Consider the following 22,565-nt stretch of genomic DNA (forward strand, 5'->3'; position numbering starts at 1 on the left):
AGCTCCTCTTGGCATGCTTCCTAAATTGGGTATATTTTCTTCAGGAAGAATTCCAAGACACCACTGAGCAATTTTTTTGCCTACAAATTAAACACTATTTGAACCTTACCTGGGGCTTTGGTAGAGTCCCCATAATTATGAAGCAAAGCTCCTTCAATGCACTGGATGCCTAATGGAAATGAGAAGATATATAGGCCATGCTTCTGCTTTATCATCATTTGCATAGAAGAGATAACCATAAAATGTTAGGATCACAAGGACATTCCAACCTTTAGGAGAACCACTGACCGAAACTGCCCGCCATGGCCAGGCACCACAGTAACCACTTGCATGAGTTATCTTACAACAGGAGGTCCTGGTAAGAATGCAGAACTAACAAGCTAGTACCAACTGGAAGAATTCAGGAAAGGTCAAAAGGAGAGAAGAGACTCCAGTCCATATGTTACTGAGTCCAGGCTCGCTCTGCTTGCCGCACAACAGGCCAATAAATCAGAGACGAGGTGTTGAGGCAAGGAATACGACTTTATTTGGAAAGCTGGCAGACCAAGAAGATGGCAGACTAATGTCTCAAAATAACCATCTTATCGGGGGTTTGGATGCCAGTTTCTTTTATAGCACAGAGAGGGGGAGGAGATTAGGAAGTAAAGTAAAAAGGCCATACGTTTTACAATATCCCCTGGAATGGCCAGCCTCGGGGAGGGGATGTGTTAATTTCTTCTTTCTTGCAGCCATCCACAGGTGGACAGGGTCTGGATGTTTCCCTTAACAAAGGCACTTTGGTTTAACATTCAGGCAGAGGGGCAGGGTTCCTGGAGGCAGGCCATTATGTAGAGACAATATCCTTTTAGTGAACAAAAGCAATTGGAAGCAAAGGTTAAAGTAAAACAAACAGATCCAACATGTAGTCAGATTTGTCTCTTCCCTGTTACACGTCTGTCCTACCAACCTCCCAGTATCCTTCTCGCTGGAATCCATCTTGGCTGAGTGATGCGCGCGCCACCAGGAAGGACCCTGAGTCGGAGTGATTGGCCAGAGATAACCCGGAAACTAGCTCCATTACCATAAAACCCGAGACTGCAAGCCATGTGGCAGAACAGTTCTCCTGGTTCCCTGCCCTGCTGCTCTCCGCCCGGGCTTCCCTTCCCAATAAAGTCTCTTGCTTTGTCAGCACATGTGTCTCCGGACAATTCATTTACGAGTGTTGGACAAGAGCCCACTCTCGGGCCCTGGAAGGGGTCCCCCTTCCTGCAACACAACTACACCAAATAGAATCCTTGTGGCCCATTGACACTCTGTTGGAATCCCTTGATTTCTCTCATGACAAAAACTTGGCTCCTAAAAGTAAAACCTTCCTTCCAAACAGGAAAAAAAAAGTTACGTATTGTCTATGTGCACTGATTAAGGCTTCCACTGTGTGTCCAGATACAAAATTCTCAGTATTTGCTAAAATCCTATGACATTCTATGCCTGAGAGTAACTAAGGCAGTGCCAAAAGAAGGATTATTCTTCCCACCTTGCAGCAAAGTCTGAATCTACGTGCCAAAATGGTGAGCCTCGCTGAATAGTACTCATTACTGGCTAATTTGAAAATCCTTCAATTGCTCGCAAACAATGGGAGTTTGGAGGAGAAGAAGCCGTGTATGGTGCACCTAATATGAGTTCCCATCCTTCCAGGCTGCTGACTGCATACCCCAGGGTCAGGTTTTTCAAAGCACCTGAGCACAGAAGCAGGGCAGGGCTCTCGTGGCTTGCAGCCAGCTGGGTGTGGTGAGGAGGAGCCCAACTGGATAAGCAGGGGCGAAACCTACCTTGCACAGAATTCAGCATAGTCGCACCAGGAGTAATTGATTACTTAATAAATACATATGGGAAATAATGAGGAGCTGAAACAGTGTGGGAGTGGGGTAGGGCTGTGGAGTTGAGCGGCCTGTAACTCCAGAGCAGTGCAAATTCCATTTCTCCTCTTTATTAGCTGTGTGACCTTGGGTGGGTTACCTAACCTCTCTAAACTTCAGTTCCTGAAGCAGTAAAGTAAATCAGGGATGACAAAATCAATGCAGAATTCTTGGAAGGATTACACGTAGGTAAAGCTCTTAGCACAGTCCCACATACAGAGCAATTAGTTAACAATAGTAGCGCTGAAAAATGTGTGACCTGTAAAGCTTGATTTAACAACTGCAGTTACTGCTAATTCAGAAGCTGCAAGGCTTGCACCTGGACAGACCTCTCCTTGACCAACAAAATACAAAGAAACCATGTGGGACTAAAAATAACTGAGTGTATGCACAGTTGGGGCAAATTATGAACAAAAAGATACAAACAGACCAAAAAACCTTACTGCCACTTCTGAAGAGCTGGGGGACAAAAACAGGGCATGGGGAGCAAAAGCAGGGTACAGAGCATGCTCCCTGCACTCAACACCAGAGGAGTGGGCCAAACACTTAAGCCAGCCCTCCAGCCTGACGGCTGGACACACGCTACCCTCACCCCATATAAGGAACTAGCTCGCCCCCCTCGGAGGGTGGGCAAGGGCACCTGTTACTTGTTCTAGCTCCCCTTGGTGCAGCAGGGGCCCCGGTAAGGCTTCGCCTGAATTTCTTGTCTGGCCTCTAGTCAATTTCTGTAGATTAGGGAAGGCCAAGCACACTGGTCTGTATCATTTCCAGGTACAGAAGCTAGACCACCACTCCTCTCTCCCCAGTCCTCTTAACTCTTTCCTGTGGGAAGAGGAGTGAGTTACCTGACAGATGATTGAGAGGAGGAAATTGGGCATGTTCTGTTGAGCCCTTTCCTCTACGAGAGCCAGCTCTCTGGCCAGTTGTTCTTGCCTGATTGCTGCCCGGTGGCAGAAAACCTGATTCTGACAGGAGGCTTGAGTCACAGTCGAACCTCAGTTTAATTCTGGGGGTAGTTTTAGCAGACACACTTAGCAGCAGATCTAAGGCCACATTCACAAATTGACTTTTCAGTTACAATGATATTTTGATCTCCTAAGTCTGACTCTGTAAGTTCATCTCTCCATGGGTTGCAAACTCTATTGAGGGCCAGGATATTAGTCCCCCAAGAGAGCAATGGATTCATTATTTTTAATCTAACACAGAAGCTGATTTTCAAATTAGCATTTTAATTTCAAAAATATGGGTACATTATCTGCAAATCTATTTTTCTTAGAGATAAAAGCCCTAGTACTTTACACCATAAACTCATAACACTCATTATTACCTGCAGATGATGTAATAATTTCTAATACGTTGACATTTTAGTAAGTCCATAAAATAATGATGGGTCCAAAGGGAGAGATGGAGTATTTCAGCATGACACAAATGCTTACATCACTATGAAACACCACCATTTGGAATTACCTGAGGCAGAAGATCCATGGACAGGAAAGACGAACAAGCATCATCTATCTGTAGAAAACAAAAATGCCAGTTACATCTTGGAAACAGAGAGAAGATAGAGAAAAATGGAAAGCAGATTTTACGAAGTCAAGTTACCTATGCCACGTTAATTAAAGTTCCATGACTGTTCAGGACTCTGGATTTGGGAGGCAGGAGCCTTTTAAACTATCTAAGGAAGTCCTGGAATTGGGATTTCCCCAAGATTCACCCCCAGGCAGAGGGATATACATCCCCATTAACAGTCAGTAGGGATCATCAGAGCATAAAGATGCTTCAAACATTGAAGGGAAAAACTTCTGGTATTATTCAGCCTGAGAAACGTGAGTAGTGACTAAAGAATGGCCTCAAAATTAAGGAGCTATGTGGTTCTTTAAATCTAATCATATCTACATATAAATCTAATCACACCATCTAAATTAACATGATAATAGCATGTGTGCTAAATGACAGAGTGTAAGTAAAAAGTCTTACACAACATGGGCCACCTTCCAGTTCTCTACTAAGAAGCCAGCATGAGAAAATAGTTCTATTTTACAGTGAAGGTTTACTGAACAATGCTTGCCAACTAGCTGTCCTGGGCTTTTTTTTTTTTTTTTTTTTGCCAACTAATTTAATTTTTATTTTATATTGGGATATATTTGATTTACAACATTATGTTAGCTTCAGGTGTACAGCAAAGTGGTTCAGTTATATACATATATCCATTCTTTTTCCGGTTCTTTTACCATATAGGTGATTACAGAAGACTGAGTAGAGTTCCCTGTGCTGTATAATAGGTTCTTGTTGATTATCTATTTTATATATAGAAGTGTGTATATGTTAATCCCACACTCCTAATTTATCTTGAGTGCTCCTTTCTGTGGAGTTTTTTTTTTAATTAATTTATTTTATTTATTTATTTTTGTCTGCATTGGGTCTTTGTTGCTGCGTGCTGGCTTTCTCTAGTTGCGGCGAGCGGGGTCTACTCTTCCTTGCGGTGTGTGGGCTTCTCAATGCGGTGGCTTCTCTTGTGGAGCATGGGCTCTAGGTGTATGGGTTTCAGTAGTTGTGGCTTGTGGACTGTAGAATGCAGGCTCCATAGTTGTGGTGCATGGCCTTAGCTGCTCTGCGGCATGTGGGATCTTCCCGGACCAGGGATTGAACCTGTGGCCCCTACATCGGCAGGTAGATTCTTAACCACTGAGCCACCAGGGAAGTCCCTCTGTGGAGTTTTGATGAGATGTTTAGGAGGTCTTGCCAAAGACCTTGTTTCCACTGTTCTGCACACACGTTTGTGAAGCACTTTCTGCTGAATGTTGTTACAAAGCTCTGCTGGGGGTACACCAGATCTTGGTAATGGTCTCGTGAAGGTTGAAAAAAGGATCCATTTCTTCAATTTTTGTTGCACATTTAGGGAAAAAGCCTTCAGAGAGAAAACTTGGACCCTCTAATGCTTTGATGTCCTCATAAGTAAACCTCACAGTGGGAACTCCAAGATGGTTGATGAAGGAATTGGCATCATCTTGCATCTGTACAGAACTGATATTTGTTTCTGGGCACTGATCTCTTCTGGAACAGTTGAAATTATTTTTCTTAGCTACCAGTTGCTGAAGAAATGGTGAAGCTACAGAGTAGAGACTTGAGTTACCACTTACAGGACTGTGGAGATTAACATAAGCCACAACATTTTTCTGCAGAACCTTCTTGAAATCCTCTCCCCATTCATACAAGCCAATATTTCCAAAAGCTGTTCCACCCCATGAACAGAAAACAATAGTGCGGTCTGGTCTCCACCCTCTCTTGACCCTTAACATCAAGGCCCGGATAAAAGCTGTGATGATGGCAGTGCTGCTGGCCCATTCTTGTCCATTATAACTGTATGCGGTATGATGATGGCTGCCAACTATGATATAACGGTCTGGAGATGTCGAGCCTTTTAAATATCCAACAACATTAGTAACTGTTTCAAATTTTGTGACTGTCTGAATTTGCATGCTGGCAATTCTTTCTTCATTATTTGGAAGTTCTAGAGGGCTACAGGCACCGTGTGTGATTCTATCTTTCAGCGAAGAGATGAGTTTTGCATTGAAAGATGCTGAGATGGGCTGCACTAGTAGAGAGGTGAGGTTTGATCGGTTTTGTCTAAAGCTTCCATCTGCTAGTGTTGGAGGGTCTCCTGCAGAGGCGGGGGGTGGCTGTGGCTCACCATGGGGACAAGGACACTGGCAGCAGAAGTTCTGGGAAGTACCCCTTGGCGTGAGCCCTCCCAGAGTCCACAATTAGCCCCACCAAAGAGCTAGGTAGGTTCCCGTCCTCTGTCCTCAGCTTTTATCCTTAAAAGAAACCTTGAAAGATCTTAAACTGTAGTATGAGATTTATACTAATCATTTAAAAACTGTGCTGAGAAGTTAAGCACCAAGCTAGATGTCTAGAGTTATCTATGGCATTTATTTCTTTGGTGGCCTTTTAAAATGGGACTGGAAAAAATGGTACTGATTCTTGTCTGTCTAGGATGATTTAGGTTGAGTCCTATTTATGGCATAACATCTCAGGGGCCCCCTTCTAGTTTCAGAATTGTTTGTTGAATTTAATTTAATTGTCATTCTCACACTAAACTGAAGGGGGATAATCATACCTTTCAGTCATAATTTCTCAAGCTCCTCTGGTTTCCAAGTTGAAAATGACCTAATATATATAATTCTGTAATTTAGAGAATAACAAAGGTATACGGTATGATAGAAAAGCATATGTTTATGTCTCCTTTTTATGTTCACAGAACTTATCCTCTCTATATTTCACAAATACTGGGAGAATTGTTTTATTCTATTCGTCCCTTGTGTCCATCCACCTGTTCCCTCTTCCATGCCATATAAACCCAGAATCATGGATACAAACACACACAGAGAGTGGTAAACTTCTTGAGGGCAGGGGCTATCTAACGTGCCCAAATAAGTGTTCAATAAATATTCTTTAATTAAATTGCATTGAGTTTGTGGGGAAAAAAATAAAAAGAGAAGTCAGTTGAGAAGGGAAAGCAAAAAAAGATACCCTTTTAAGCTTCAAATTGTGACTAATGCTTTATGTATCACCCCCAAATGTGATTTAATTTGCTCTAGTAGGGTAGGAGGAAGTGGTCCCTCTCGAAATTGTTATGATGTTTAGGTATCTGAAGACTTTACATGCTCAAGGGGAAAGCTGTCCACCCCTAGCCCAGGCTGCTCATTTGTATGAGGTGGCCGTGTCCAAGGACAGCGGACAGGGCTCACTAATCAGTGCATCAATATGGCTTGAATAAAAACATCAGAATAAGAAAAAACACCAATTAATCAAATTAGGAGATAACTGCAAAGCTTTTCAGTCTTTGTTCTCCTTTCTTTAAAAGCCATGGCTGCACTGCCCACCCACTTTCCCTTTGGGTAAGCATTTGTTCACTTCACTCAGCTTATGGCCCTAATGGTTTTAGGTGCCACTAATGCTTTTGAGAACTCTGTGGAGTCCATAGATGAACCCATTTGAAAATGGTTAGGTCCTTGTATACGTTTGAAAAGTATGTGTTTCTAGCATCTGAATAGCTATGTAATATTTAAAACCTCCAGCAGAAAGCGTAACTATATGTTCTTAGCATCTTCTCAAAATATCTTTTTCTATAAAAGAATGTATAGTGCTTTTACAGCTCCATTTGAGTTTTTTCCCCAGCATTATCATCTAAAAGTTTTTTTCAAAGATTTTCCTCAGAAATATAATTTCAAGCTAAACTAAATGTTTCTGTACTCTACATTAATATCTGTTTTTAAATTATTCTTCAGCGTGCTTATATTTTTCTAGCATGTATTATGATATACCAAGGCAGAGGCCCTTAAAATAGTCTTACAAATTTCTGTGCTATTTAAAACTCTTTAGTACTTGGCCCTTATCATCTGTCTTATCTTTGCCCTTATGTATTTTGTTAGGGGGTGGCTTAGGTATAAAGGGTATTCTCCTCAGTTCATAGCTTGCTATCATCACTGAACTCTATTTATTTATCCTTTTATATTTCCATTTCATACTCCTATACCATCCTCCCATAAGCAGCTCTTCTAATGTATTTGATGTGTATCCTCTGTTTATGTTCTTATAAAATCTGTACTGTTGTTTGCTGTGTACATATGGTATTTTCTTACTTTTTAAAACTTAACACTATACTTTACGATCTCTCCCTGCTCCTGGATACCTCTAGTGTGTTGCTCCTAACTGCCATAGAGTTTTTATAATGTGCATACACCACATGTTGCCTACCTACTCCCCAGTGATATGAGGCCAGTTCCCTCCACTCCTCCCATTACCTCCTTGTATCTGTCCTCCACATGTGGCTCTGTAGGAGAATATGTTTGGGCTACATACTCAGGAGAGGGCATGCTAGACCACGGGGATATCTAGGCGGCTTTTCAGATGGCTACAACCAGTTGACACTCTCATCAGCAACGCATGGGGATTCCTACACCCTACATCCTTGCTAATGTTTGCCATTCTCTAGATTTCAATTTTTTGCCAGTCTAACGGATAGAAAGTGACAATATTTTTGTCTTAATTTTCATGTCATTGTTACTAATGGATTTGAGCATCCCTTTAGATGTTCATTGGTCTTTAGGTTTCCTCTTTGTAAATTGTTCTATTCTTTGACTATTTTTACTTTGGATTCCTGTCTTTATCCAATTAGCTAGAATTTCTTAGATATTCTAGAAACTAATTCCTTATCAGTTTTAGGCATTGTCAATATCTTCTTTCAAAGGCTTTTACATTTTTTCAATGGAGTCCTTTGTTGAAAGAAATATTTACTTTCAATGTAAGTCAAGTCATGAAGTTTTTGGCCTTATAATTTATAAGGGAAGTTTTTTATGGAAAAAGTTATTAAAATTTGTGGAAAGAAGCCTTTCTCTGCTCCTAGCTCACAAAGATGTTTTTCTAATAGAAAAGATATTTCCTATTAACTCTATAATTTTACCCTGTATGTTTAGACCTTTAATCCGCCTGGAGCCCACCTTTGTATGGGGTGTTAATTTTATGTTTCTCCATACAGTGAGCCAGTTTCCCAATCCTCATTTGCCGAACAATCTGTCCTTTTGCCTCTGAATTTTAGGGTTACTTCTATTATAAGTTAAGTTTATGTGCACATGCTTTTGTCTTAGGTTGTCTTAGGTTGGGATCCCCCAGAAACAGACCTTGAGATAAGGGTGTGGATATGAGTAGATCATTTGGAAGATAACCCAAAAAGTACTGGTAGAAGAGTGGAGAAGTAAAACAGGGAAGGGAAGGAATCCAATCAAGGGTATGTTATCAAGCAGGTTACCACCATTGTAACTGGGATCAATCTGCCTGGGGTACTCTGAGACACAATGCAGAATACATCTCAAAGTTATCTCACCTGAGGGGAGAGGCAGCTAAGGTATTCATCCACCAACTCTCTTGGAACACCAACTGATGGCTATTCCTGTGGTGGGGGCATTTGGTCCCAGGCACTTCTGGTCTGTCCTGAGCATAGGCCAAACAGGCAGAGTCACAGGTGCTTGCAATTAGAAACAGTAAGTTTGGAATGTGCTAGAATGGTGAATGACAAAGGGATATGACAGGGCATTGACAGTGTCTGCTAAACTCTCCAAGCTCTAGTCTCAGTTCCACTGGTTCATTCATCTATTCTTACACCCTCACCATACCTTTTTTATTAGTACAGTTTCTTAGTATATTTTGAAATCTGGTAGGGCAAGTTCTGGCTCTTAGCTCTTTATATTTAAAATTTCCTTAGCCATTTGTAGACCTTTATTCTTCCACATCAATTTTAGGTTAAATTTATAAACTTTCCCCCCAAAAAGTTAAGTGGAATTCTGATTGGGTTGCATTGATTTTATGGGGCTTACATTGACTAATTTAGGGAGAATTGATATTTTTATTACATTAAATTAATTGTTCCATCCAAAAGCAAAGAACGTCTCTCCATATATTCACATTATCTTCTAATTCCTTTATTAAAATTTAATTTTTTCTCTATAAGCTATTGTGTATTTTTGGTTAATTCTTAGATACTTATAGTTTTTGTTGCCATTGTGAATGATGTAATATTTTCATGTTACATTTCCCTAGTGAAAAGAAATGTTATTGATTCTTGTACATTGGTATTATATCCAAAACTCTTCTGAATTCTCATCTTAGCTCTAATAGTTTAAGGCAAGCAATTTATTAATGTAATTCATCATGATTATCGATTAAAGGAGAAAAGGCATATTGCTTATCTCAATATTGGTGCAGATAAAATATTTGATTAAATTCACATTTTATTTAGGATTAACAAAACTCTTAGAAAGATAGGAGAAGAATAGAAGTTCCTTAACTAGGTGAAGGTTATATAACAAAATTCTAGAGCAAATTTATACCCTATGGAGAAGCTTTAGTTACATTTATTGTGTAACATAGCACTGGAGGCCTCTGGCCAATGATTAGAAGGAAAGAAGAAATTGTTTCTTCAGTGCTTATTGTATTATTATAGCACCTTTTTGGCATCAGATATTTTTCTAGGAATTTATTCATTTCATCTACATTTTCAAAATTATTACCATATCACTGTCCATAATACTTTGGCAGGGGTAACAGCTTATTGAAATATAATTCAGATTCTGTACAATTCTCCCATTTAGAGTGTACAATTCACTAGTTCTTTTTTAAGCTATTATCCCATTTATCTAGAAAGAAAATAACAGCTTGATATAATAGCCTTCTAGAGAATATATATGTACACACAGAAATTAGGCTTGTGGGTCAGGATAAGTGTCAGAATTTAACCCTGATGGTAGCAAGAATTAGCCTACCTCAGATGAAGGCTATAACTCAACTAGTTAGAGCAGAGAATGCCTTCAGGTAGTAGAACAGGTGCCACTTCCCAGTGTGCCCTTCTTTTCACTCCCTGAGATATGCCCTAAATCTGTGGGTTTATGGGACTAATGCAGGATGGGCGTCCCACCAGATTAGAGGGGCACTGAGTCTCCTCAATCTGTTTTTTTCTTTATCAGTTTAGAGGGTGATGTCATTGATAGGTAAAGCAGTAAATCTATAACTACCTTGTTACTGGACCTAAAGTTCATGTTTTGAATACAGACCTTCAAACTGAATCACAGAATATAGGAACTCTCTGGTTCAGAGCTACAAATAACAAGGGGTCTTTCCATAGGGCCTTTGCAGCCATGGACTTTTAAAATTACAAGTCATGACCCACCACTGTCCATCCCTTAGTTGATAACTTTTGTATAGACCAGTATGATGACTCCAGACCAACATGACACAATTCACTAGTTTTTAGTGTTATTTACTGAGTTGTGCAAACTTCGCCAGTCAATTGTCCATAATACTCATTTAAAACATTTAAAAATTTGTTTTCTGTTTTTATTTTTTCTGTGTTTATTTTTTATTAACTTTTATTGGAGTATGGTTGCTTAACAATGTTGTGTTAGCCTCTACTGCACAACAAAATGAATCAGCCATACACATACAGATATCCCCCCTCTTTTGGACTTCCCTTTCATTTAGGTTACCACAGTGCATTAGGTAGAGTTCCCTGTGCTATTACAGTATGTTCCCATCAGATGTTTATTTTATACATAGTATCAATAATGTATATGTGTCAATCCCAGTCTCCCAATTCCTCCCACACCACCACTTTCCCCCTTGGTATGGACAGATAAAGAAGATGTGGTACATGTATACAATGGAATATTACTCAGCCATAAAAAGGAATGAAATTGGGTCATTTGTAGAGACAAGGATGGACCTATAAAGTATCATACAGAGTGAAGTAAGTCAGAAGAAGAAAAGCAAATATCGTATAAAACATTTTTTAAATCTCTCTTTTTCTTGGTGATCTACCCTTTTTCAGTGTATGTCTTTTTTTCTTTATCTTCTCTGCCTTTTAAAATCAGTACTGCCAGTGCTTATTAACATTTTGAAAGAACAAACATATGATTTTGCTAATATTGTTGATTTGTTCTCTCCTCTCTCTTTTTAATATTTATTTCTGCCCTTATTTTTATTACTTACTTCATTCCTGTTTCTTTGAATTTTCTCTGTTGTTCTTCTCCCCCACATTTTCACACATATGCTACGCATATTTGTTTTTAAATTTTCTTTTTTTCTGATAAATATATATGAAGTTAAAATTTCTTTCTAGCTACTGTTTTAGTTGTAGCATACAAATTTTGACTCATAATATTTTTATGTCATTCTTTTTCAGTCTAGGGTTATTTACTGAAATTCCACTTATTTTCCTAACAGATGGGATATTTAAGTTATACTTTTGTTAATAGTTTCTAACTTTATTGAATTATGATTAGAAAACATTTAAAGTGGATCCTAACTGATGAAAACTTTCTTTGTCTTCTAAGACATGGTCTGTTTTTTTAAAATGCCCCAATTATCCTCAAAAAGAATGTTCATACTGTTTAGTACAGGTTTTAAAAAATATTTCTAATAGTTCAAATTCAAATTTATTAATTGTACTGTTGGGTCTTTGACATATCTACTTGTGTGCTATTTGCTTTAACTATCAGTTTTGAGAGAGGAATATTAAAATCTCCAACTATAAATGTTCATTTATCTATTTTTCCCTGAATTTCTATCAACTGTTAAATAAATTTTGAGATTGTTCTGTTAATATATATTAATGATGGCTGTATCTTTTTGCTCTGTTGTTCTTTTATCAGCGTATAAGATCCTGCTTTGTCTGTTAAAATGGTTTGTGTATTTGAATTCTATTTTATCAGATATTAAGACTGCTACTCCAATTTTCTTGCAGTTTATATTTGCTTGGTATGTCATTTTCCATTCTTAGCCATTTTTTGTTTTCTGCTTTAAGTGTGACTCTTATAGAGATCATATTGCTAAATCTGTTTTTCAAATCTAGCCTGAGAATCTCTTTTAAGGGGTGTATTTTAGCACATTCATATTTATTATAATTACTCTATTATTAGGACATATTTCTGCCACCTTAACTTACCACTTACTGTATTTTTGGTTTCTTTTTCATCTTTCCTTCTTTCACTTGATAAAGAGAATAATTCTGAATGCAGAATGTCAGTAAAATCACAGTTGTCCCAAAGCTCAATTACATTATTTCACTTCACCATGATAATTTTTAAAAGGGTAAAGTTTCCACTAGTTCGTGTAAGGATAATTCTTTACCTCATTCCACAACTGTAATTCTTGTTCCAGCTGTAATCCTTGAGGCAATATTGGAGCACCTAAAAATAAAGTTTTGGATGATAAAGTTTTGATTTACTTTTGGATGATATTTCTCATTTTTCACTGTACATCACTACCCTCCTATTTCAACTAGATATTTCAACATCTGACTGAGTATAAAGGGACATAATTATTAAATAAACCTTAAAACATTACAAAGACATTACTCTCAAGAGTGAATTTCTTACATGTCTACACAAAAACTTGTACATGAATGTGCATAGCAGCATTATTCATAATAAGCTCAAAGCAGAAACAATCCAGATGTCCATCACCTGGTAAATAGATAAACAAAATGTAGTACATCCACACAATGGGAAATTATTGGCAATAAAAAGGAATGAACTACTGATATATGCTCCAACAGAGATGAATCTCAAACATATCATGCTAAATCAAATAAGCCAGATGCAAAAGATCAAATACTGTATGAATCCATTCATATGGAATGTCCAGAGAAGGCAAACCTATAGTGATAGAAAGACTAGTGGTTGCCTGGGGCTGAGGGTAGGAATGCGGATTGACTGCAAATGGACATAACAGATCTTTGGGGGGTGATGGAAAATTGTATTGTTGTGATAGCTGCACAACTTTTTTTTTTTTTTTTGGTGGAGATGAAACAATACTTTATTTGTTAAGGAGAAGTAAAAGTACAAAAAGGCTTATATGACATAACATAAAAAAGTGAGAAATCCATTGTACTTAATTCAGAATGTTTGAAGAATCCTCTATGCCAGTATGTATGAATAATGCAGGGGCAGAAATTTATTACAGACACATATATTTTGGTTTGGATTTAGTGCTGGACCTTGTTTGACTTAAATCTTGCAAAGAACGATATTCAACTAACTGAAATAACATTTTTCAAGTAAGACAATGCCTCCAGGGTATTGCTAGTGTGATCCTGAAATAGAATTTGGATGATGAAGTATCAGATTAAATTTATGTAAATGGTATGATGTTGTAGCACGTTAACTATGATGAGTGAGGATCTTTTTTTCCTTCTGTTTATTTTCTTCCCAGTTTTACAAAGATGTAATTGACATACAGCACTGAATAAGTTTAAGGTATACAGCATAATGATTTGACTTACAGATACTGTGAAATGATTATCACAATAAATTTAGTTTATATCCATCACCTCATATAGATACCAAAAAAAAATTTTTTTTTCCTTGTGATGAGAACTCTCAGAATACACTGTCTTAACTTTCAAATATACCACAGAGCAGTGTTCACTACAGTCAGTCATCATGTTGTATGTTACATCTCTAGTACTTATTCATCTTATAACTGGAAGCTGGTACCTTTTGACCACCTTCATCCAAACTTATTTTACCATAAATCACAAATTAATTTAAATTAAAAGACAAATGAAAACTCCCAAAATGTATGAAACATATTTAATAAAATGTGATGGTAAATATCCTTATAATATAAACTCTTTCAAATCAATACAGAAAATAAAACATTAATAGGCAAATGACTGCCCAACTCCTTAAATCTACTTAAAATCACTGAGTTGCAACACAATAAAGGCCATATATGACAAACCCACAGCCAACATCATTCTCAATGATGTTTCCACAGGATCAGGAATAAGACAAGGTTGCTCACTCTCACCACTGTTATTCAACATAGGTTTGGAAGTTTTAGCCACAGCAATCAGAGAAGAAAAAGAAATAAAAGGAATCCAAATTAGAAAAGAAGAGGTAAAGCTGTCACTGTTTGCAGATGACATGATACTATACATACAGAATCCTAAAGATGATACCAGAAAACTACTAGAGCTAATCAATGAATTTGGTAAAGTAGCAGGATACAAAATTAATGCACAGAAATCTCTTGCATTCCTATACATTAATGATGAAAAATCTGAAAGAGAAATTAAGGAAACACTCCCATTTACCACTGCAACAAAAATAATAAAATACCTAGGCTAAGGAGACAAAAGACCTGTATGCAGAAAACTATAAGACACTGATGAAAGAAATTAAAGATGATACTAACAGATGGAGAGATATACCATGTTCTTGGATTGGAAGAATCAACATTGTGAAAATGACTCTACTACCCAAAGCAATCTACAGATTGAGTGCAATCTCTATGAAACTACCAATGGCATTTTTCACAGAACTAGAACAAAAAATTTCACAATTTGTATGGAAACACAAAAGACCCCGAATAGCTAAAGCAATCTTGAGAAAGTAAAACGGAGCTGGAGGAATCAGGCTCCCTGACTTCAGACTATACTGCAAAGCTACAGTAATAAAGACAGTATGATACTGGCATAAAAACAGAAATATAGATTAATGGAATAGGCTAGAAAGCCCAGAGATAAACCCATGCACATATGGTCACTTTATCTTTGATAAAGGAGGCAAGAATATACAATGGAGAAAAGACAGTCTCTTCAATAAGTGGCGCTGGGAAAACTGGACAGCTACATGTAAAAGAATGAAATTAGAACACTCCCTAACACTATACACAGAAATAAACTCAAAATGGATTAAAGACCTAAATGTAAGGCCAGACACTATCAAACTCTTAGAGGAAAACATAGGAAGAACACTCTGACATAAATCACAGCAAGATCTTTTTTGATCCACCTCCTAGAGTAATGGAAATAAAAACAAAAATAAACAAATGGGACCTAATGAAACTTCAAAGTTTTTGAACAGCAAAGGAAACCATAAACAAAATGAAAAGACAACCCTCAGCATGGGAGAAAATATTTGCAAATGAATCAACGGGCAAAGGATTAATCTCCAAAATATATAAACAGCTCATACAGCTCAATATTTAAAAAACAAACAACCCAATTAAAAAATGGGCAGAAGACCTAAATAGACATTTCTCCAAAGAAGACATACATATGGCCAAGAAACACATGAAAAGCTGCTCAACATCACTAATTATTAGAGAAATGCAAATCAAAACTACAATGAGTTATCACCTCACACCAGTTAGAATGGGCTTCATCAGAAAATCTACAAACAACAAATGCTGGAGAGGGTGTGGAGAAAAGGGAACCCTCTTGCACTGCTGGTGGGAATGTAAACTGATACAGCCACTATGGAGAACAGTATGGAGGTTCCTTATAAAACTACCAATAGAACTACCATACGACCCAGCAATCCCACTACTGGGCATATACCCAGAGAAAACCACAATTCAAAAAGACACATGCACCCCAATGTTCATTGCAGCACTATTTACAATAGCCAGGTCATGGAAGCAACCTAAATATCCATTAACAGATGAATGGATAAAGAAGATGTGGTACCTATATACAGTGGAATATTACTCAGCCATAAAAAGGAACGAAATTGGGTCATTTGTTGAGACGTGGATGGATCTAGAGACTGTCATACAGAATGAAGTAAGTCAGAAAGAGAAAAACAAATATCATATATTAACGCATATATGTGGAACCTGGAAAATGGTACAGATGAACCGGTTTGCAGGGCAGAAATAGAGACACAGATGTAGAGAACAAACGTATGGACACCAAGGGGGGAAAGCAGCAGGGGGTGTGGTGGTGGTGGGATGAATTGGGCGATTGGGATTGACATGTATACATTGATGTGTATAAAATTGATAACTAATAAGAACCTGCTGTATTAAAAAAATAGAAAAACCTATTTATTAGGTTTATAGACATGTGTGCAATTTAAAAAAAATAAAACACTACTGTTACCTTGAAAAAGAAAATTGACCAACTCAGTGAAACCTTGTGAATACAATGTTAAAAAGTATAACTATGAATCATAAAATTTAAATTTAGTATGAAAAGATAAGAATGGAAAATTATATTGAAGCTATGTGGAATTATGTTTATAGACAACAGGAAGAGAAAATAAAAATGTAAATATTGCTTGATAGGATAATGAGATTAGAGGTGGTCTTTTAAATTTTTCATTGTTATGCTAATACAATACCTTTAAAAAAACTAAAAATCATGAAACCACACATTTTTTGAAAATTGTGGTAAAATACACAAAACAGAAAATTTATCATTTTAACCATTTTAAAGTGGACAGTTCAGTGATATTAAGTCAACAAATTTTTAAAACTTTCAGACAGCACCTGAATAAAAGATTATTGTCCATTGGTGATTTTAATGTATCTGGTATATAACTAAAGTCATCACAAAACTTTTTCTGGGAAATTGGCAGATCATAAACATAAAAAATTTATTTTGCTTTATATTAAACCTTATTGTTTTACTGTTTCAAAATTCAAATTTACTCACAAGAAAGAGTCAGTTTCATATTAGATTTGGTTTCACAAATGCTCCTCCTGCTATTCATTCTTATCACCAAAAAAAAAGACTATTAGTGACTAACGATAATATGTTCCAGAAAAGAAAAAGTTAAGGTCTCTTAGAAACAATACAAACTTTATCAGTAGAAGTGAATTACAGCAAATTTATATGTTCAGGAGAATGTGAAACTTATACCATTGATTGTTAAAGTGTTTTAAAAGCTTTTTATTACATTTGGTAAAAAATTATAGGCTTAGTTGTAAAATCCAGGGTTAACTACCACTGGGAAAATTAACTATACATTACAGCAAACATTTAGAAAATGTTTTTCTAAAATGTTCAATCTAGGTCAATAAACTTGTCTGTAGAAGTAAAAAAAATAATAAAATGTATCATGTCCTTTAACCTTCATACCAACCTTTTAAGTTAGCTATTCTACTTATTTCCATTTTAAGATGAGGAAATTGAAGGAAGGAAAGATTAAGTAATTTGTCTCAGGTCACCAAAATATATACATAGCAGAAGCAGATTTCAAACCAGACTCCAAATCCTGACAGATTTTTTTTTTTTCTAATTCTACCACTTTTCAGATAAGTCTTGCCTTGAGTGCACAAAAATGTGTGCTAGTATTTAATCTATGTTCTAATAATAGTAATAGTATTTAGCTACATTTTCTGTAAACAGCATTAGAAGTAACTTACAGGGGTCATGTAGTCCATAGTAGAGAGTAGATTTGTTTGAATCCCCTTTCATGGGACAGCTATTCAAGGTGGACAAATGAACTTACACACTTCTCAATTAAATATTTCCCACCCTAGCACGAATGTATATCCCAAAGTCACTGTTGTCTGGTGGATATTACTCTGAGCTGATTCTGTTTTCAGGAGGGGATAAAGCTGTGCTTCTCAAATTTTCATGCACAACACCTGGTGATCTTACTTAAATGAGCTTCTGATTCAGTCATTCGGGGACAGGCCCAAGAGTACATTTCCAGCAAGCTTCCCGGTGACAGGTGACACCGATGCTGCTGGTCCATGAATAACAGTGAATAGCCAGGGGGAGTGAGCACCGCATTGAAGAAAAGAAACAGAGGATGCCTCTTATTTGACAGAACTAGGGAGCTCAAATAAACATTTTAGGTGTAACCTTTTTAACAAGTCTGAATATTTCCAAAAGGGGGATATGAATGTTGTCATGAAAAAAATCTAAAATCCATAGGCCCATTCCTTACAGCTTGGATGCATTACTCATCCGTTTTTATTAAGAGTGCACAGCTTTGAAAAATAGGAAGGTAAAAGAAAGAGGAATGGAGGGAGACAGCAGTATTTGATTGAAGAGAACCAGAGTCAAGCACGACGCAGGGAAATACACAAGGAATTCCACTTGTTGGATTCAGTCTTCACCTGCCTGTACTTCTGATTTCTCCACTCAAGATACCATGGTTAATCTCTGTTTGACAGGGCATTCCTGTTTAAAGAATACAGTTTCATATTATTTCTTCTCCTGACCAACCCCCATCCTCCAGTAAAAGTGGAAGCTCCCCCTCCCCACTGCTCTACCAAGAGCATGGAGAGTTTGCCTCCTTCCATGTCCCCAAGCTTGCGTGGGCCACACCAAAATTGCCATTATGTCTAACCTAGTCCCAAGCACTTATATAATCAAAAGGGGCTACTTTGTGGCTCTTACACAAAACACAGACTCAGGGTAAAAAGGTTAGAGAAGCCAAAATTTCAAAATGTTAATCTATAATTTATAGAACACCATTAATATCCTATGACTGAATCCAAGCATAAGGGAAAAATTTTCCCCCTTTGTCTATTTGTTAACTAAAGTTGATGTGATTTTCCTCTCAAGATACCCCAGATGTGGGCTTTATACTAATCAAATAGCCATACTAGATACTTTCCCAAGTATTGTCAGGGACAGTGTCACTGTCATCTACAGCCTAAAAACTGCACTGTTTTTGATCAATTAGTTTCAAGTTAAGCGAAATCTTTAGTCTTATACTGTAGAGCCTAACTAATGCAAGTAATATGGATAGACAACTTGTGATCTGTAAATATACCATGTGTAAGGGAAAGAAAAACAGACTTGATTATTCTAAAAGTGGTATCAATTTTCTTTTCTCATTGCTAGTACTTAACTAGTGTAGTGTTTGGAAGTCAGAAACTGTTACTGCTGACTGAATTTTAAGAATTATTCCATGAATAGGGGCCTGAGTAGGAAAAGACACTTCTTAATTTAGTCTTGGGCACTTGATCACTTATTGTCAGAGGCCACATCAAGCGACAGTTTGTTGCAGATACACAAATGTGCCCCTCTTTCAGGAAATGTCCTTCTTTATTTTAATGTTCTCTGAATAGTAAATCATTTCCAGCCACCAAATCTGTGGTTGGTCCTTTATCTTCCCATTGCTATTTTATGCTCTGCTAACTCATTTTTGCCAAGGATGTTGCACTTATTGACATGATTTTTTTTCCCTCTGGCATTGTGGTATTTGCTTTGTTATTTTTCAATACATCCACTTGTGTGTTGCGTAATGATTAATCTTGGTAGATTATCTCCCAGTTTTGCTTATGTATGTCATGCTTCCCCTCCAGTGCTATCTTTAGGGTCTCAGGACTGGGGCAGATCACCAGGGCAGATCAGACTAGGGAAAATTCACCCTCTTCCCTCCCCATCACATTTTTAGAGAGATACAATTAATTTTCTGGTATTAAGAGCAGATCTGAAGGGGAAGGAAGACAGAAAAGGGTAGTCTATGTGGTCTCTGTGTAGGGAAAGAGGTATCTCATCCCTTTGCTTGAGAAATATTGGGGATATTTATGAGATGATTTGTCAACCACCAGATATGCTCTTTTGAAAATAAAACCCAAGACTTGCCTTTTTTAGAAATCAGCTGCTGCTTTCTATAGTTTCTGCTCAATCACCAGAAGCCTGAAAATTCCCCTGCTTCCCCCTCAAAAAGAAGTTACCTCCCACTGATGCAAAAATCACTGCAAGTATATAGTACGAAACATGCATGGAAAGTACATTTGCTTTACAGAGGAAAAAATTTAAACTATGATTATCTGCTTCCTTAATAAGGTAGATAAAAATTACCAAACTAATTTTACCAATAAAAGATTAATATTACTTTGCATAAGTCATGCTGTAGCACTGCTGAATATGTGATGGAGAAGGTTTAGGTCTCCTAGCTTCTGACTGCTTAGATTTCATAGCCAAATTACCTTGCTTTTCAAGCACAGGTGTTCCCACCTCCCTACATCTCCAGTTCCTTAAGGAAAAGGGGAAAACAATGAAAAAACAGAAAAAAAAATTAGGAAAAGAATAATAGTTTCAGTTCCCCCACCTCTACCTGAGGGCTGGGCTACATGCTAAGAAAGGTCCGTACAGTTATGGTTTCAAGTCTCTAACATTTTGAGCAATGATGAAACAGTCAGCCCTCCTTTATCCTACTGACAGCAAGGAGAGAAGAGGGAAACTAAGAGGACCTGCTGAGAAGCTAGAAAATTCATGATCTTAGTAGGTCAGCGGCTGGCACTGGAGGGGCCCTGGCTCAGAGCTGGGAGATGAGGGATGGTCCCCTCAAGGTACCTGGAAAGGTAACCTTAAGGGAACAGGGAAGTGATCTCTCCACTGGAACAAGTTGCATCTGCTCTACACTGTCTCCCAAGCTTCAGACACCCCTTCCTGACCTTGCTTTTGCTTTTCCCACACCTTTCCTCTAAGCAAAGCTCAGGAAGTCCCTACTGTTATCAAACCACATCTCCCTTCACTGTCTTTAGCTGTAGCACTGACTGAAAGCCCGGCTTGCACATTTGCTTCTCCAGCTCTGTATTCTAAGAAGGTCTCTATTCCTTTTCCTGATCTGGTCCCTGAAAACCTATGAGGCACAGAGCTGACTCTTTCCCCTTAGATACGGCCAGAACGGGGCATGTCATTGCTCAGGATTACCTGAGCAGACAGGAGCTCACTCACCAAGGAAGTTGAGCACTTTGCAAGTTGACCTCGCATCAGCAGGGAAAGTATCAAACCTACTCTAGTTTTGCTTAACTGTCAATCCCTCCAGCGATTGCAGTCAAAGGAAAAGCATTTTCATTTTCACTGTTTTAACTCCCATTACCCGAGGGAGACCTACAAGTTTGCACCGACCTCAGGCTGCCCGGCCTGGGGACTTAGGCCAGGCCCAGGTCTGCGCTCGAGCCCGGCCACTGGCACCTGCGCCGCTGGCTGCCCTGGGACACCGACCCGCTCCTGTGATTAAGAGCGAGAACCTGGGGAGCCCTGCGGCACGAGGGGGTGGCGAATCCCAGAAGCCAAGAGAAGAGGCAAGAAAGGGAGGAAAGAGAGCGCGGCCATCAGAGCGGGGAGGAGCGGCGCGGGACCAGGCGGTGGCGCGGGTGCCCTGGGAGGCGCGGGGTCGGCTTACCTCCGCAGCTGTCCGCGCAAGACAGCAGTAGTAGCAGCAGGAGAGGGGACACAGCGGCCACCTGACCGGGGGGCGGCCCGGGGCGGCGGCTCGCGGCTCGCAGCATCCCGGGACCCTGCACGGCACCGGCCCGCGCTCCAAGCGATGCTCTGGCTGAGCCTCTGCGTCCCTGGCGCGCTGTTCGCCCAGTTCGGCCGCCAGACTGACCCACCCGCGCTCTGCCAACTTTTAAATCTCGCGGACACGTAGGCTGAGGCGGCGAGGTCACCGCGCGCGTCACCTCCCCGCCCCCGGCCTCCCTCGCGTCAGCCCCAACCCGCTGCCGGCTCCCGCGCCCCCTTCACAAGTTTCTGACACAGAGTACCACACATTTTCGTCGCCCCCGCCCTAGGGTCTCTGGGATAGAGGAGAATGGAATTAAAACGAGGCAAGTCCCTTCCCTTCTTTTGAAGCAATGAATGGGAGCTAGAGGGAAATGGCAAGCCAGGCGGCCCGAAGAGGTTGGGCTGCCGGTTTTTACGCTGGACGGTGGCGATGCTCTGCCTGGGACGCCCCGTATGCACCTTCCCCGGGAAGCCTTCTCTGGCCCTCCCTCCTGTCCTAGCGCTCCAGTCACCACCTCGGTGCAAGCACCTCTGTTCTGTTCCCTTGCTCCTCCTCAGCTCCTGGCCCAACGCCCGGGCCATGTTAGAGCAACACAGGCGCATGGTGGTGGTGTTCCCCAAATTCCTACCTGGTCTGACACCCTTTAGGGAAAAGCGGTTGTCTGTTAAAGACGGTTAAGAAGAAAGGGCTGGGCTTCCCTGGTGGCGCAGTGGTTGAGAGTCCGCCTGTCGATGCAGGGGGCGCGGGTTCGTGCCCCGGTCTGGGAAGATCCCACATGCCGCAGAGTGGCTGGGCCCGTGTGCCATGGCCGCTGAGCCTGCGCGTCCGGAGCCCCGGAACGGGAGAGGCCACAGCAGTGAGAGGACCGCGTACCTCAAAAAAAAAAAAAAAAAAAAAAAAGAATAAGAAAGGGCTGCTGAGGCTTGACCACGCTACATTTCTAACAGTTCTAGAAGGTCTCTGGCTGTCCTGTGGAATTCTGGTCCTAAGGTAACTCCCTTTTCTAAGCATTTCTCCTGCCGTCACTCCCTAGCTGTTGCATTCTGATTTCCAGAGTGACCTGACTTCTGCCATCCCTCTCCATACTTTCCTTCCTAAGCAGAAACATCCACGAAGCAGCCTC

The 22,565-nt window shown here is 39.4% G+C and overlaps 1 protein-coding gene across 1 annotated transcript in view; it reads right to left on the bottom strand.

Moving 5' to 3' along the window:
• NMU (neuromedin U) overlaps positions 1–21,520 on the bottom strand; it is a 36,096-nt gene extending 14,576 nt beyond the window's left edge. The window contains exons 1-4 of the mRNA XM_059067597.2: positions 21,338–21,520; positions 12,579–12,637; positions 3,363–3,410; positions 110–169 (exon numbers count right to left, since the gene is read on the bottom strand). Coding sequence (XP_058923580.1) covers positions 110–169; positions 3,363–3,410; positions 12,579–12,637; positions 21,338–21,443 — 273 coding nt within the window. The 5' untranslated portion in view covers positions 21,444–21,520. The remainder of the gene's footprint in view (positions 1–109; positions 170–3,362; positions 3,411–12,578; positions 12,638–21,337) is intronic.
• Positions 21,521–22,565: the final 1,045 nt, after the last annotated feature.

This window comes from Kogia breviceps, chromosome 6, assembly GCF_026419965.1.
Source record: "Kogia breviceps isolate mKogBre1 chromosome 6, mKogBre1 haplotype 1, whole genome shotgun sequence".
In the NCBI taxonomy this organism is placed as follows: Eukaryota; Metazoa; Chordata; class Mammalia; order Artiodactyla; family Physeteridae; genus Kogia; species Kogia breviceps.